At 40.2% G+C, this 13,260-nt stretch overlaps 1 protein-coding gene across 3 annotated transcripts in view; it reads right to left on the bottom strand.

Moving 5' to 3' along the window:
* The window catches only part of LOC148107391 (uncharacterized), a 108,663-nt gene extending 98,046 nt beyond the window's left edge, over positions 1 to 10,617 (bottom strand). For 2 of the 3 annotated variants that reach the window (XM_087857628.1, XM_087857627.1), the window contains exons 1-2: positions 9,920 to 10,617; positions 9,191 to 9,290 (exon numbers count right to left, since the gene is read on the bottom strand). In XM_087857628.1, the coding sequence (XP_087713754.1) occupies positions 9,278 to 9,290; positions 9,920 to 10,617 (711 nt within the window). In that variant the 3' untranslated portion in view covers positions 9,191 to 9,277. Of the gene's footprint in view, positions 1 to 1,482; positions 2,448 to 9,190; positions 9,291 to 9,919 lie in introns of those variants that run through there. The other variant, XM_087857629.1, reaches the window with a different exon arrangement.
* Between the last annotated feature and the right edge of the window lie 2,643 nt (positions 10,618 to 13,260).

Raw genomic sequence — 13,260 nt, 5'->3', positions numbered from 1 at the left:
GGTCAGAATCAGTTTACACTCATGTGGGACAGACACAAGAATGTGTTTCCAGTCGAGGTTAATTCTCTCACCCCTCGTCATAATATGATCTGAGGGGACCCTCACTGTCCAGATTTGCAGAACATCATCGTGGTCTCCTCTAGATGACATCGTGTCAGGGAGACCAGATAAGAAAGAAGGAAAAGCACCTTGGAGGCATTGGTAATACATATGTGATCCAGAGAGTGGGAAATGAATCCCACAGAGATTCAAGGGCCACCACAGTGTGAAGTTATAAGGAATCCTATGGTCTGAAGTGCCCCTTCCAAAAGTAATTGGCAAAGTGTTGCATTGCACAATTCCCACTACTAAGAAAATAGCAAAATGCCTGCTAGAGCTCTCAGGTGGCACACTCAAGAACAACCCATTTCAACCCATTTATTAGGTGACATCAACGGCTGCCAGTTCTGAGTAGGGTCTAGAGCAGGAAAGGGCACTGCAGGAAGTCTGGGCTGCAATGCAAGCAGTCTTGCCATTCAGACCACACGATTCAACATACCCTGTGGTACTAGATGTAGCTTTGTTTGGTAGGAAAAGATGCCTTCTGGAGTTAACAGCAGTTCCAAAAATGAGAATCACAATACAGACCCCTACAGTTCTGGACCAAGGCCATGCTATCAGCAGCAAATAGTTACACATCATTTAAAAACCGCTTTTGGAGGTGCCTGGGTGGCTCAATCAGTTAAGCATCCAACTCCCAGTTTCAGCTCAGTTCATGATCTCAGGGTCGGGGATTGAGCCCTGAGTTGGGCTCCATGCTCAGCACGGAGTCTGCTTGTCCCTCTCCCTCCCCCTCTGCCCCTCTCCCCCAACACATAAATAAAATCTAAAAACAAAACAAAACCACTTTTGAACATGCTCCTGGACCCTGGTAACAGAATGCCTGACCATAGGTCATCCAGTGATCATGAGACCCGAACTGCCCATGCTGAGCTGGGTTCTATCAGACCCACAATGTTATAAGGTTGAGCAGGCCCAGCAGCAGTCCGTTGTAAAAGGAAGTGATACATCTGGGATCAGGGTGAAAGAAGAAAAGCAAACCACATGGGCAGGTGACCTAAATGCCCATTTCGTCCACCAGTGTTGTGCATCCCCCAGTCAACATCTATGGCCATACTGGGGGTCAGGGGGTCAGGGTGGGAGGAGCTCTCTTCCAACCAGATGACAAAGGAAGAAAAAGGCTGCATATAGTCCCACTGGGTCAGTTCAGTATGTGGGTGCAAGCCAAAAATAAGCAGCAACTATACTCCTGCCCCGCTCAGGAGTGACCCTGAAAGGCAGCAACGAGGACCAAGCCTTTCAAAGGGCAGAGAAGAACATTTTCAGACTTCTGTACCCAGACATTAAGAAAGCCTGGTTTCTTCCACTCCCTCCCTCTTCGAGCTACCCTACTGGAGAGACAGGCCCTGCAGGATGAGATGCCATGTGGAGAAAGGGGCCACACGGAGGAGCCTGAGGTGCCAGGAATCTAGTCCCAGCCCCGATCCGGCTGCAAACCCATGAGAGACCCCAAGTAATACCAGGCAAGGCATTGTTTCGCTGAGCCCCAGTCAACTCATGGAACCAAGAGATGTAATAAAACAGTCGTGTTAAGCCACTGAATTTTATCGTGGCTTATTATGCAACCATAGATCACTGAAACAGAACTTGGTCTCTGAAAATAAGGTGCCTATCTTAACAAAAAGCAAAAAGAGGTGGTGTTAACTTTGGGACTAAGTGGTAAACAGAAGACAGAGCTCCTTAAAGAGACCATTAGTGAAGGCTTGCAAGACAGTGACAATGGCTCCTGGAGACTGAAGGAAAGGGACCTGAGTATTGTGCACGAACTGTATGTGGAGCAAACACACCCACAACACAGTGCTGAAACTGTCACCTGCAGTAAGGCGGGAAATAGAAAAGGTACCTAAGGAACTCACAGGTCTGGCTGAGGATATTTATAGGCAGGCTGTTGAAAGCTCCAACTGTTTTTGCTTTGCTTTGCTTTGTTTTGTTTTGTCTTGTTTTTAGCTGCCTGTGAAAAAATACATGATGAGTAAGATAAGCAAAAAAGGAAGCATAGTTTTCAAGCAGAATTGAGAGGGACCATAAGGGAACAAGGATTTAATGGATTTGAAAGCAGGGCTGTCTCTCCAGATGAAGCGAGCGTTTCAAGGTAAGAAATGGACTCCGAGGGAAAACAAAATCAAATCCAGGACACTGAGAGTAAAACATGCCGCAGCATAAAGTTCAGATCAAAGATGGAACTAGAAGACACTTTGGTGAAACCCCAGGAAGATTTTAGGCGATGCGTCGTAGAGCCTTTCAGCTGAACAAAAAGCCTTCTAAGAAATCCTGAGGGCGTGCCTCTCAGCTAGACAACAGGGCTTCGAAGAATCATAAGGAAGTTGTTCCAGAGCGACTTCAGAGTCCTGTTTCAGAAAGAAGGCAGGTGTGGCTTTTACCAAATGGAGTTGATTATGAGCTGATACACACGACATGCACAATGTTTTTAAAGGAACTGAATCCATTTGGACGGAAAGGGATAGAGACGGTTCATAATGGAAAGAGGTCTCCGGGCCCTCAAACTTCTATAGATAGTAAGCAGACTAAGAAAACTGTCCAGCTTTCCATTTACTATGGAAAAGGAAGGATGACTCTGGGTAGAGGCAAGAGGCCTGGGAACTCTTCTCACAGATCAGGACTGGTCTACAGCGAAGGACTGGCAACAGGTGCCCAGCTGGGTTTCAAAAGTGCATGTCTATTGTTTCCGCCTTGGCTATTCTGATTTTCCTGCTCCTGCCTCATCATTGTTGGGTGAGTGTTGAGCAAGTAATTTATCTTTCTTTCTCTTTTTTTTTAAAAGATTTTATTTATTTGCGAGAGAGAGAGAGAGACAGACAGAGAGAGAAAGAAAACAAGCAGGGGGAGCAGCAGGCTGGGGGAGAAGCAGGTTCCCCGCTGAGCAAGGAGCCCCGTGCAGTACTCGATCCAGAACTTTGAGATCATGACCTGAGCTACAAGCAGACGCTTAACTGACTGAGCCACCCAGGCGTCCCAAGTAACTTATCTCTTCTACAGTTCTTTAGAGGAAGAGGAGCCATACCTAAGAAGCTATAATCAAGGAAACACACCTAAGAAGCCCCATTTACACCTACATCTATTTTTTTTTTTTTTTTTAGAGAGAGAGCAAGAGGGGAGGTGCAGAGGGAGAGGGAGAGAGATAATCTCAAGCAGGCTCCATGCCCAGCACAAAGCCCAACTTGGGACTCAATCTCACGACCCTGAGATCAGGACCTGAGCCGAAACAGTCAGATGCTCAACCAGCTGAACCACCCAGGTGACCCTCACCTACACCTAATTTAATGATGAGGTCCTGGATTCTCAGACTTTCCTTGTTCTTGAGGATTTTGAGTCTTGAGAAGGACTGGTCAAGTATTCTATAGGATGAGCCTCTACTGAAATTTGTTTAATGTCTTCATCATGAATAGACTGGGATTATGAACTTGGGGAAGGAAGACCACAGAGGTGAAATGCCATCGTATCAAGAGTACATAATGTCAACATGACATATCACTAGTGATGTTATCCTTGATCACGTGGCTGAGGTAGTGTTTGTCAGGTTTCTTCACTGTGAAGTTACTCTTTCATTGCTCACCCCACCCCTTTCCATATTGTAGTCTTTAGAAAAAAATCACTATGCACAACACACACTTAAGGAGTGGGGAATTGTGCTCCCCCTTTCCTTCAGGGCCCACCTTCTCAAATAATTAAATGTCCTTAAGTAGGGTTCTGGGTTCTCAATTGTTTCCATTGGCTTGCTTATCTATTCTTGCATTAATACTCTAATGTCTTATATACTTTATGATAAATTTTAATAAGAAGGGGAAACAAATCCCTCAAAATAATTTTTAAAAATGTTAATTGTGGGAACAATACACTTAACATGGAATTTGCCACTTTTATCATTTTAAGTGTACAATCGTGTTAAGTACATTCACATTGTTGCACAACCAGTCTCCAGAACTCTTTTCATCTTGCAAAACTAAAACTCTATACCCATTAAACCACAGGTCCACATTCTCCCCTTCGCCCAGTCTCTGGCAACCACCATCCATATTACTTTCTGTTTCTGAATTTGACTACTCTGGGTACACCATATAAGTGGCATTATACAATATTTGTATTTTTGTGGCAGGCTTATTTTACTTAGCATAAAGTCCTCCAGGCTTATGCACGTTGCCGTGATGTCAGAATCTCCTTCCTTTTCAAGGTAAATTCATATTCCATTGTATAGATACAGCACATTTTGCTTATCCATTCATCTGTCAATGGACACTTAGGGTGCTTCCACATTTTAGCCACTATGAATAATCCTACTATAAGCGTGGGTATACAAATATCTCTTTGACATCCTGTCTTCAATCCTTTTGGTTATGCACCCAGAAGCAAAATTGCTGGACCTTATGGTAATTCCATTTTTAATTTTTTGAGGAACCACCATACTGTTTTCCATAGTGGCTGCTCCATCTTCCATTCCCACCAGCAGTTTACATGGGTTCCAATTTCTCCATGACCTCGTCAACACTTTTTATTTTCTGTTCATTGTTGTTATTTCGTTGTTTATAATGGGAGTCATCCAAATGCAGGTGAGGATTTGATTTGATTTGCATTTCCCTAAATGATTAGTGATGTTCAGCTTTTTTCATGTACTTATTGGCCATTTGTACATCTTCTTTAGAGAAACGTCTATTTGAGTGCTTTGCCCACTTTTTAACTGGGTTGTTTTTTATTGTTGAGTTAGAGAAGTTCTTTCTATATTGCAGATATTAACCCTTTATCAGATATACTACTTGCAAATATTTTCTCCCATCCTATGGGCTGCCTTTTCACTCAATTGATAGTGTTGTTCACTTGCACAGAAGTTTTTAATTCTAAGGTAGTCCAATTTATCTATTTTTAATTTGTTGCCTGTGTTTTTGGTGTCATATCAATGAAATCATGGCCAAATCCAATGTCATGAAGATTTCCCCCTATGTTTTCTTCTCAGAGTTTTATAATTTTAGATCTTATGTTTAGGTATTTGATCCATTTCAAATTGATTTTTTTGTATGTGATGTAAGGTAAGGACCCAACTTTATTCTTTTGCATGTGAAAATCTAGTTTTCCCCTTACCATTTGTTCAAAAGATTATCCTTTCTCCCTTGGTCTGTGCACTCTTGTTGAAAATCATTTGATCATATATACAAAGGTTTATACGTAAGCTCCCTAGTCTCCCTCAGTGTTAATTTTAAAAGAGAAAAGTAGAATTCAAACTTGTATATATAGTATGAATTCAGGTGTTATTTTTATTTTTAAATTTTATCTATTTTATTTTATTTTGGAGGGGGAGGGAGAGAATCTTAAGCAGGCTCCATGCTCAGTGCAGAGACCAATGTGGGGCTTGATCCCAGGTCCCTGAGATCACGAGCTGAGCTGAAATCAAGAGTCAGATGCTTAGCTGACTCAGCCACCCGGGCGCACCCAGATATTATTTTTATGTTATAAAAATGTCAGTTTACAAATAAAAATCATTCATGTTTATTATAGATAATTTGGAGAGTAAAATATAAAAAAGAAAAACATCACTGATAGTCTTGTTTTGGTGTATTTCATTCACCATCAAGAAATATTTATAGATCACCTATGTAAGTAATTCAGTCTCAATACAAAATTGGGATCATGCTTTTGGATAGTTTTGTATATAGCTTTTTATACCTATGCTATATTTTAACATTGTCCAAAGGCATATTTCCTTTTAAAAAAAAAGATTTTATTTATTTATTTGAGAAAGAGAGAGAGCACAAGCAGGGGAAGCAACAGGCAGAGGGAGCGGGAGAAGCAGGATCCCCACTGGGCAGTAAGCCCTATGTGGGGCTTGATCCCAGAACCCCAGGATCATGACCTGAGCCGAAGGCAGATGCTTAACCAACTGAGCCACCCAGGTGCCCCAAAGGTATATTTCCTGAAAAACATTATGTAAATGGCTATATAGTATTCTAATGTCTAAATAACATACCATAATTTATCTCACGACTTCCATTATAGTGTTGCCTATTTTATGTTATTTATGATTTCTATTAAAAATAATGTAGTAAATATCACCGTACTTAAATTTTACAGATATTTATTATTATAACCTTAGGCATACACTACCTTGATAACCGTGAAGAATTTCCTTTAAAAAGGAAAGTAAAACTTTGCTCTGGCTTCTTATATGCTGACCCTTCCTAGGATGCCTTTCCTTAGTGGTCTCAAAAACTAGACTTTCCACAACTTTAAACATTTTTTTCCACACAGATTAGATTTTCTTTTTTCTTTCTTTCTTTCTTTTTTTTTTTAAGATTTTGTTTATTTATTTGACAGAGAGAGAGACAGCCAGCGAGAGAGGGAACACAAGCAGGGGGAGTGGGAGAGGAAGAAGCAGCTCCCAGTGGAGCAGGGAGCCCAATGAGGACTCGAGATCGCGACCTGAGCTGAAGGCAGACGCTTAACGACTGAGCCACCCCGGCGCCCATTACCGCACCTTTTAATCTCAAATCTCATCTTGGTTTCAATGTTCAAAATTTATTTTCAGAAATAAAATTTTCATTAATTTAAATGCTATAGTAATTTCTACAAGTTGTTTTTATTGCATGTTTTTAAAGACTTTATTTTTAAGTAAGCCCCAGCATGGGGCTCAAATTTACAATGCCAGGATCAAGAGTCACATACTGCTCTGAGGTAGCCGGGTGCCCCATGTTTCATGTTTTTAAACAGATGGGGGTAGGAGCAGTTTTTGTTTCCAGACAAAATTCGAAGCCCAAATAAAGAGTAAATTTCCTGTATTTTCTGCTTTAATTGCACAGATTTATTCTTACCAAGTTTATCGTAGGTGGTGAGATCAAAAGTGAGGAGTCATGGAAAAGTGATTTCCAATTTCTATTATGTCTCCCCATCTTCATCCGTAAATACTCATCTGATAGGGTTTGGTAGTAAATTTATTTTTGACTTCTGATCTATGACAACTTAAAATTCACACTGCAACCCAAGAATCCATATGTTTACAATTTAAAAGTTATATTTTGATGATTGGGAGAAGGACAAGAGGGGAGTGTTTCTGGGATGTGGGTAATTACTTTATTTATCGGTGAAGATGTCAGTTATAAAGAGTTTCCTTTAAAATTATGTTTTAAGGGGTGCCTGGCTGGCTCAGTCAGTAGAGCATGCAAATCTTGATCTCAGGGCTGTGAGTTCAAGCCCTACACTGGGTATGGAACCTACTTATAAAAAATTATTTTAAGAGTTTTCTTAAGGATATGAGCCTGAACAGTTGAATTTTTAATGACTTTTCTTAAAAATTTAAGCTATGAAAACAACTGAAAACTAAGGTAGTTACTACAATTTTACAAATACATTCCCACATCATTCTTATAAGTTCAATATGTAAAAACAGAACACACTGATACTACCAAAGGGGCTCAACCTGAAACACTACAAATGAAATGCTGCGCTTGACAAAATTAACATTCTTAATTATTTAAAAGGTTTCAACTCCTTAAACTATTTTCTAATTAAATGTATCACAGTTTATTCTACCACCAATGTATTCCTGCTCTGCAGGTTGTAGCTATAAACTAAACATTTTAGGCCTCGTGCCCACCAAAATTCCAAGAAATAAAATTAAAATTCACGTTAGCATTACTCATTATGATGTATTAGGTATGCAGAAACAAGGCCTTTGTGTTTCTTTGGAAGTTTAAAAGTGTTTCCCCCCAACTCTTGTATCGTATGGCATCAGACACAGGTGTTAGAAATGAAAACGGAGACATGGTAACCATGTGGCTTCCTCCTAACCCCTATTATCCTGAAAAATGCTGCCATGTAAAAAATATTTTAAATTATTAATTATTAAAAGTTATATGAATATTACCTCCTCTAATAAGTTTGTAAACCACAGTACTTGTTTCACCTTTTATTGCACTTTCCTCCAATTTTATACCTGAAGTTTAAACATACAACTGTTTACTAACAGTATTAGGAACATATTTACATACTCAGATGCTTGACACAGCCTTTTAAATGGTCTTGGGTCTTCAATTAAGGCTCTAAACAATCTCGACACATTTCTGGGCTTGGCTGGTATTACAGAACCAAGCAAGAAACTGAGAACAAAATAATGCTCCCCAGAAATGGTATTTATTGCAACGTCTATAACCAACACACATTAAAATTTTACAAAGGCAATTCATCCATAAATGTTTAAGCAATTTTTCTAAAATGCTTCCACCTGTTTTATCTGTAAGCAACAGTGAGTACAAGAAAATGTGCTAAGCGTTTGCCCATGTAATAAAATCAACTACTTACGTTAGAGGGCAGTTTTGCACTCCTCGCCCCACTTCCATTCTCATTTAATCCTTCCTCTTTATTTTCTGGCCTCTAAATCCTATTAATCCCCGAAATAGGGTGAAATAGAACATACTTAAAAATTTAGGATCAAATTTAAAACTGCCACCTCGGCACCTGTCCAGTGCAAACCTTGTTACTATCTCATGAAGGTGTCTTTGAAATCAAGGTCTCAACAGGTATCCCAAATGCCAAACAACAGCCTGGGGTCCAAGAACCTTTAGGCTCTAGATTAACCCCCATTGCTTGAAATCTATTCTTCTTTCTATCCCTCTTCCATATTTCGCCTGGGCTATTCCAGCTTTTCTTAATTTCTAATCTTGCCTTCTCCCCATAAATGCTATCAAATTGTTTCCCAAAGATACGTTTCACATTAAGATTTCATGTTCCTACACAGTTTTCATTTCAATAAAATTAAGCAGCACAATGAATGTGTAATTTAACAATGCCCTTTAGTATTCTATGAATGTTCAGTGGTTTTTTTTTTCCCCTTCATGCGATTTGGAGCAAAATATTAATGAAACTTCATAAAAACTAATTAAAAATATCACCTTTGGTTTTAAATTAACTAATTAATCAAGTAGCTCTATGTTAGAGGAGGTCGTACAGCAGTGCGGAGCATGGACTCTGGAGCCTGACTGCCTGGGTCAAATCTGTACCAAGCTGGTGACTCACTGCAAATTCGGGCAAATTACTCCATTGTACCTTCCTTCGGGTGGCTCATCCGTATAGTGGCAACAAAAGGACCTACCTGGAAGGGTTGTGAGGATCGCACACATTCATCCGTGAAAGCTCTCAGAGCAGTGACTGGCCAGGACTAAATAAATGTTAGCCTTTATTAACACGTACACCTGGAGGAAAACATAAAGAAGAGCATAACTACTCATTTGCAGGAATAAAACATCACTTTTCTCCAGACCCATCTTTCAAATTTCTGTAATCTAGACCCAAGACAATCATTATGAAGAAACTATGATTACTTCTCAAACGCAGCCTATATTTGGAGAATGAAGGATAAGGTAACTATTTTGAGAGAGTTTTGCATTTTGTGAAATAAATGGTACACGCTTATCGAATCAAAATATGTTAGCAGTTTCACTTTTCATCTTTCTCATAATTTTTTTCTGAAGTTTAACACAATCACGCAGTTGTTAAAACAACACACAGGTTTGCTTCCCTTCTGAATAGATGGGAAATGCTGCAGGTCCATTCCATTCTCTATAAAATTCTGGCACATTAGTATAAAAAGTAAAATATAACACAGAAATGCTCTTACAATAGTGTCCACACAAAGGCTTCATAACAAACATTTCTGAATTCACCCACACCGCAGAGTCAATGTTGAAGCTAGGACACGGGAGTGTATGTTTACGCTGACGGGGACGAGACAAACGTGGCACGATTCGACATGAGTGTGAAAAAAACGTGAAGAGTTTTAAATCAATGTACAGCCTGAACTTGGCACCCTTTAAATACATACATGCAGGCGGCCTCTGACATTTCAGGGGTCCTGACGCGGAACGAGAGCAGCCGGGGCAGGGGGCCCGCCGCGGAGGCCTCTGGGGCGCGGCGGCGGCGGGTTCGAGACCCGGGCGCGGCGGCGCGCGCGGCTGAGGGGCTCGCCCGCCGGGCCTCTGCGCGCTCTCGCCGCCCGTTGCCCGCACCCGGCACGGCGGGGCCCACGGGAACCTGGCGAGGCGCGGAAGGGACCTGTGCGGCCTGGGCTGAATCCGGGAAAGAGCGAGGAGGACGACGGCCCCTCGGGGCGTTCAGCGGCCTGAGTTTGGGAACTGAGAGACTGGAAGTGAAAGGATGCGGGAGCTTTAGGGCTTTGGACCCTCTCGCCCACCCCCGGGGTAGGGGGGTGGTCAGGAAGAGCCCACCTGCCCGCCGGGAGCCGGGGACGGCTGGGGGAGGGGCCTCCAGCGCTCCCGGAAGCTGAAGAGCCGCCCGCAGGGTGGGCGGCGAAGTGAGAGCGGCGGTTTCTTTTCGCTCAACCCCTGGATAGCGACCTCCGCGTAGTCCGTAGGTCTGAACTCCCAAGAATTGTGCAAAAGTTCCGGCGACAAACTTGTAAAACTGGAAGTCGTCCCTGGGTGGGCTCGAACCACCAACCTTTCGGTTAACAGCCGAACGCGCTAACCGATTGCGCCACAGAGACTTCGATGCCATTACCATCTCCAACTATAGCCTTTATGGAGAATTATAAAGGCAGTATGTTAATATTATTTTCTTTACTGTTTCCTGATTCGTATTCTTAAAATCAGAATTTTCTATTCAAAATATTTAACCCTCTTAATTTTATTTTCTATCTTTAAGGCATATTGAAAAACTATAAAACAGCAAAAGCGAGCAGAATTTCAGATTGCAACGTGTGTTAAAATACCGTCGTTTCTTTCCAACTCCCGTTTGGAACGTTCTGTTTCAGGAAGATGACTATTTCTGATGTTTCCTTCTATAGGGAAACAAAAATTTTAATCTTGTGAGTTGAGAACTTTTCCTTTTGTTTCAAACTCTTTGTCCAGTGTTTTGTTCGCTAATCTTCATGATTTACTGCTGTAGCATTCACAAGGTCATCTGAATTGTCTATTTGCCTTCTTTATTTTTATTTTCAGGTATTATTAAATACATACATGTAATCCCTATTTGTTTGCCACGTACTAACCGATAGTGCAATTATCTGTCGTTAACATTTTGTTACTGGAAAAGAGCACTAGGAAAAAGCTACAGTAACACTATTAGCCCCGTGCATTCTAGTTCATTGCTGAATCGCCCTTCGTTCTCCCTAGATGTAGCCTATACGCGCACACATTTGAGCCGTGCGCCTTGAAAGGCACGTTTCGCAAGGTATTTATAACCCAATTTGAGGAAAGAGAAGTTAAAGAAGAAAAAAGTATGATTTATGACTAACTCCTGAAAATCCCTAGCGCAGAAACCCTGTTGGCAAACTTGCTACATCTCTATATATACTCTAAATGAACATTTTTCCTTTTGTGTGAATATTTCCAGATGCCTTTCGAGGTACTCTTCAAAGCTCTAAACACTCTTTTTTTTCCCCCTTCTCTCCTCAAATAACTCCTAGTTTTCACTTGACAACTCTGTATTTAAATGTTTAGCAGTTACTGTATTGCTCTGTCCAGAATCCCTCGAGAAAGAATTCGTTTCATGATTTATAGAAGTTGTACGCGACACGCCTCAGTCCAATCAACATTTTGAGTTCCTGTGGTTTGATAAGACAATTTAAATTGGCTTTGGAACCAATTAGCAGAATTCTTTGAAAGCTCTGGGATATTAAACAGCTGTCAATTCACACCAAGCTGTACCACTCCTCTTTCAACAAACTTTTAGGAGTGCACTTGAAAATTCTGAATTTGATAAAAACAAAAGCCAAAAAAAAAAAAAAAACCAAGAAGCGCTTATAAAGAACATATGAGTTTTATTTCATCTGTGATGCTACTTTCACATATGATAAAACTTCATTTGTATTGTGTGCACCTGTTAATGTGAGCTAAAGCTCCCTCACACTGGTTTTTTCTTCTATGAATACCAGGATGAGTGTCCTTTCCCCTGTTATTGTTCCTGTGTCTATTCAGTTAGAACAGACTTGCAAGGAGGTACCTCACCACCCCTTCATTCAATATTTACTCTCCTGCTTAAAATAATACTAGAAACAGTTCTGTTCATATAAATATTTTTGCTCCAATCTCTTTTCCTCACTTCAGTCATCATACAAACATTTTAACTCCTAAAAAGAGAGGTGAAGAGAAACGGTTGATGAGAAAAACTAATTCAAAAAGGAATATTAATTTGCATGCTAACTATGTGTCTATGTGAATACCACGTTTGCTTTAAAACTCAGTCTTCAAGTCTGGTTCTGTAGTTGTTAATATTTTTAATAAAATGAATGGCTTTTTCCACAGTTCATTAGCATTGCTTTTTTTTTTCTTTTTGGTGTCTTCACTTGAAAATACTTCAAAAGAACATGTAAATATTAAACATATGAAATGAAATCTCAATATTTTACTCCAATGATCTATATTAAACATATATTTTATGTAAAATGTTTCCTTACAAAAATAAAAGGATGCGTTGTCATCTAAATCTTTGTGATTATTTAATCTTAGGCCTTATATCTATGCCCAGTTTTTAAAGCTAAGGTAAGCCTACTGGATTAATTTTAGAAATATATATTATCTTTTCTTAAATTTCAGGATAACCTAAGATAAACAATTCTTATAGCATCATTAATACTTAGGTCTTTATAATTGCTGAAAGTGAAAAGGACTGAGAATTTTGTCCCCTTTTTGTATATCATACACATTTGAACTACAACTTTACCTTTTCCAAGAATGTGCCCTATCAAAGAGGCTGACCTGCGCAGATTAATGGGCCTATATATTTTATTTCCTTCTTAGAGAGGAAAAGAGAGAGAGAGAGAAAGAACATCTGTGCAAATGGGATCCACCTGTCTTAACAGACAAGGCAAGATGGACCACGTTGATTTATAGACCTTCCAGGTATCATGAATCCAGTGCTTTCAGATAATGTGCCTCCAGCTTCATACCAGCAGAATAGGCAACTCACAGGATTCCCATTAACACACTTGTACATGACCTTAATTCTTTTGAATGACTGTATTTCAGAAAGATGGTGACTGAGTGGCTAAAAATGAAAAGCCCAGTTAGAATTTTTTTTAAAAATCCAGTGAGTTAGAGAAATTATTGCCATAAATGGAAGGTTGTGGCATCAGGAAACAAAAGAGAGTGCTAAACCAAGTGTCACTAAGAACAGGAGAACTCTGAGACCAATTTTCAAAGCCAT

The sequence above is a fragment of the Ursus americanus genome, chromosome 31 (genome assembly GCF_024610735.1).
Source record: "Ursus americanus isolate L20-20 chromosome 31, mUrsAme1.1.p, whole genome shotgun sequence".
Taxonomy (NCBI): domain Eukaryota; kingdom Metazoa; phylum Chordata; class Mammalia; order Carnivora; family Ursidae; genus Ursus; species Ursus americanus.
This window is presented reverse-complemented; position numbering and strand designations above follow the sequence as displayed.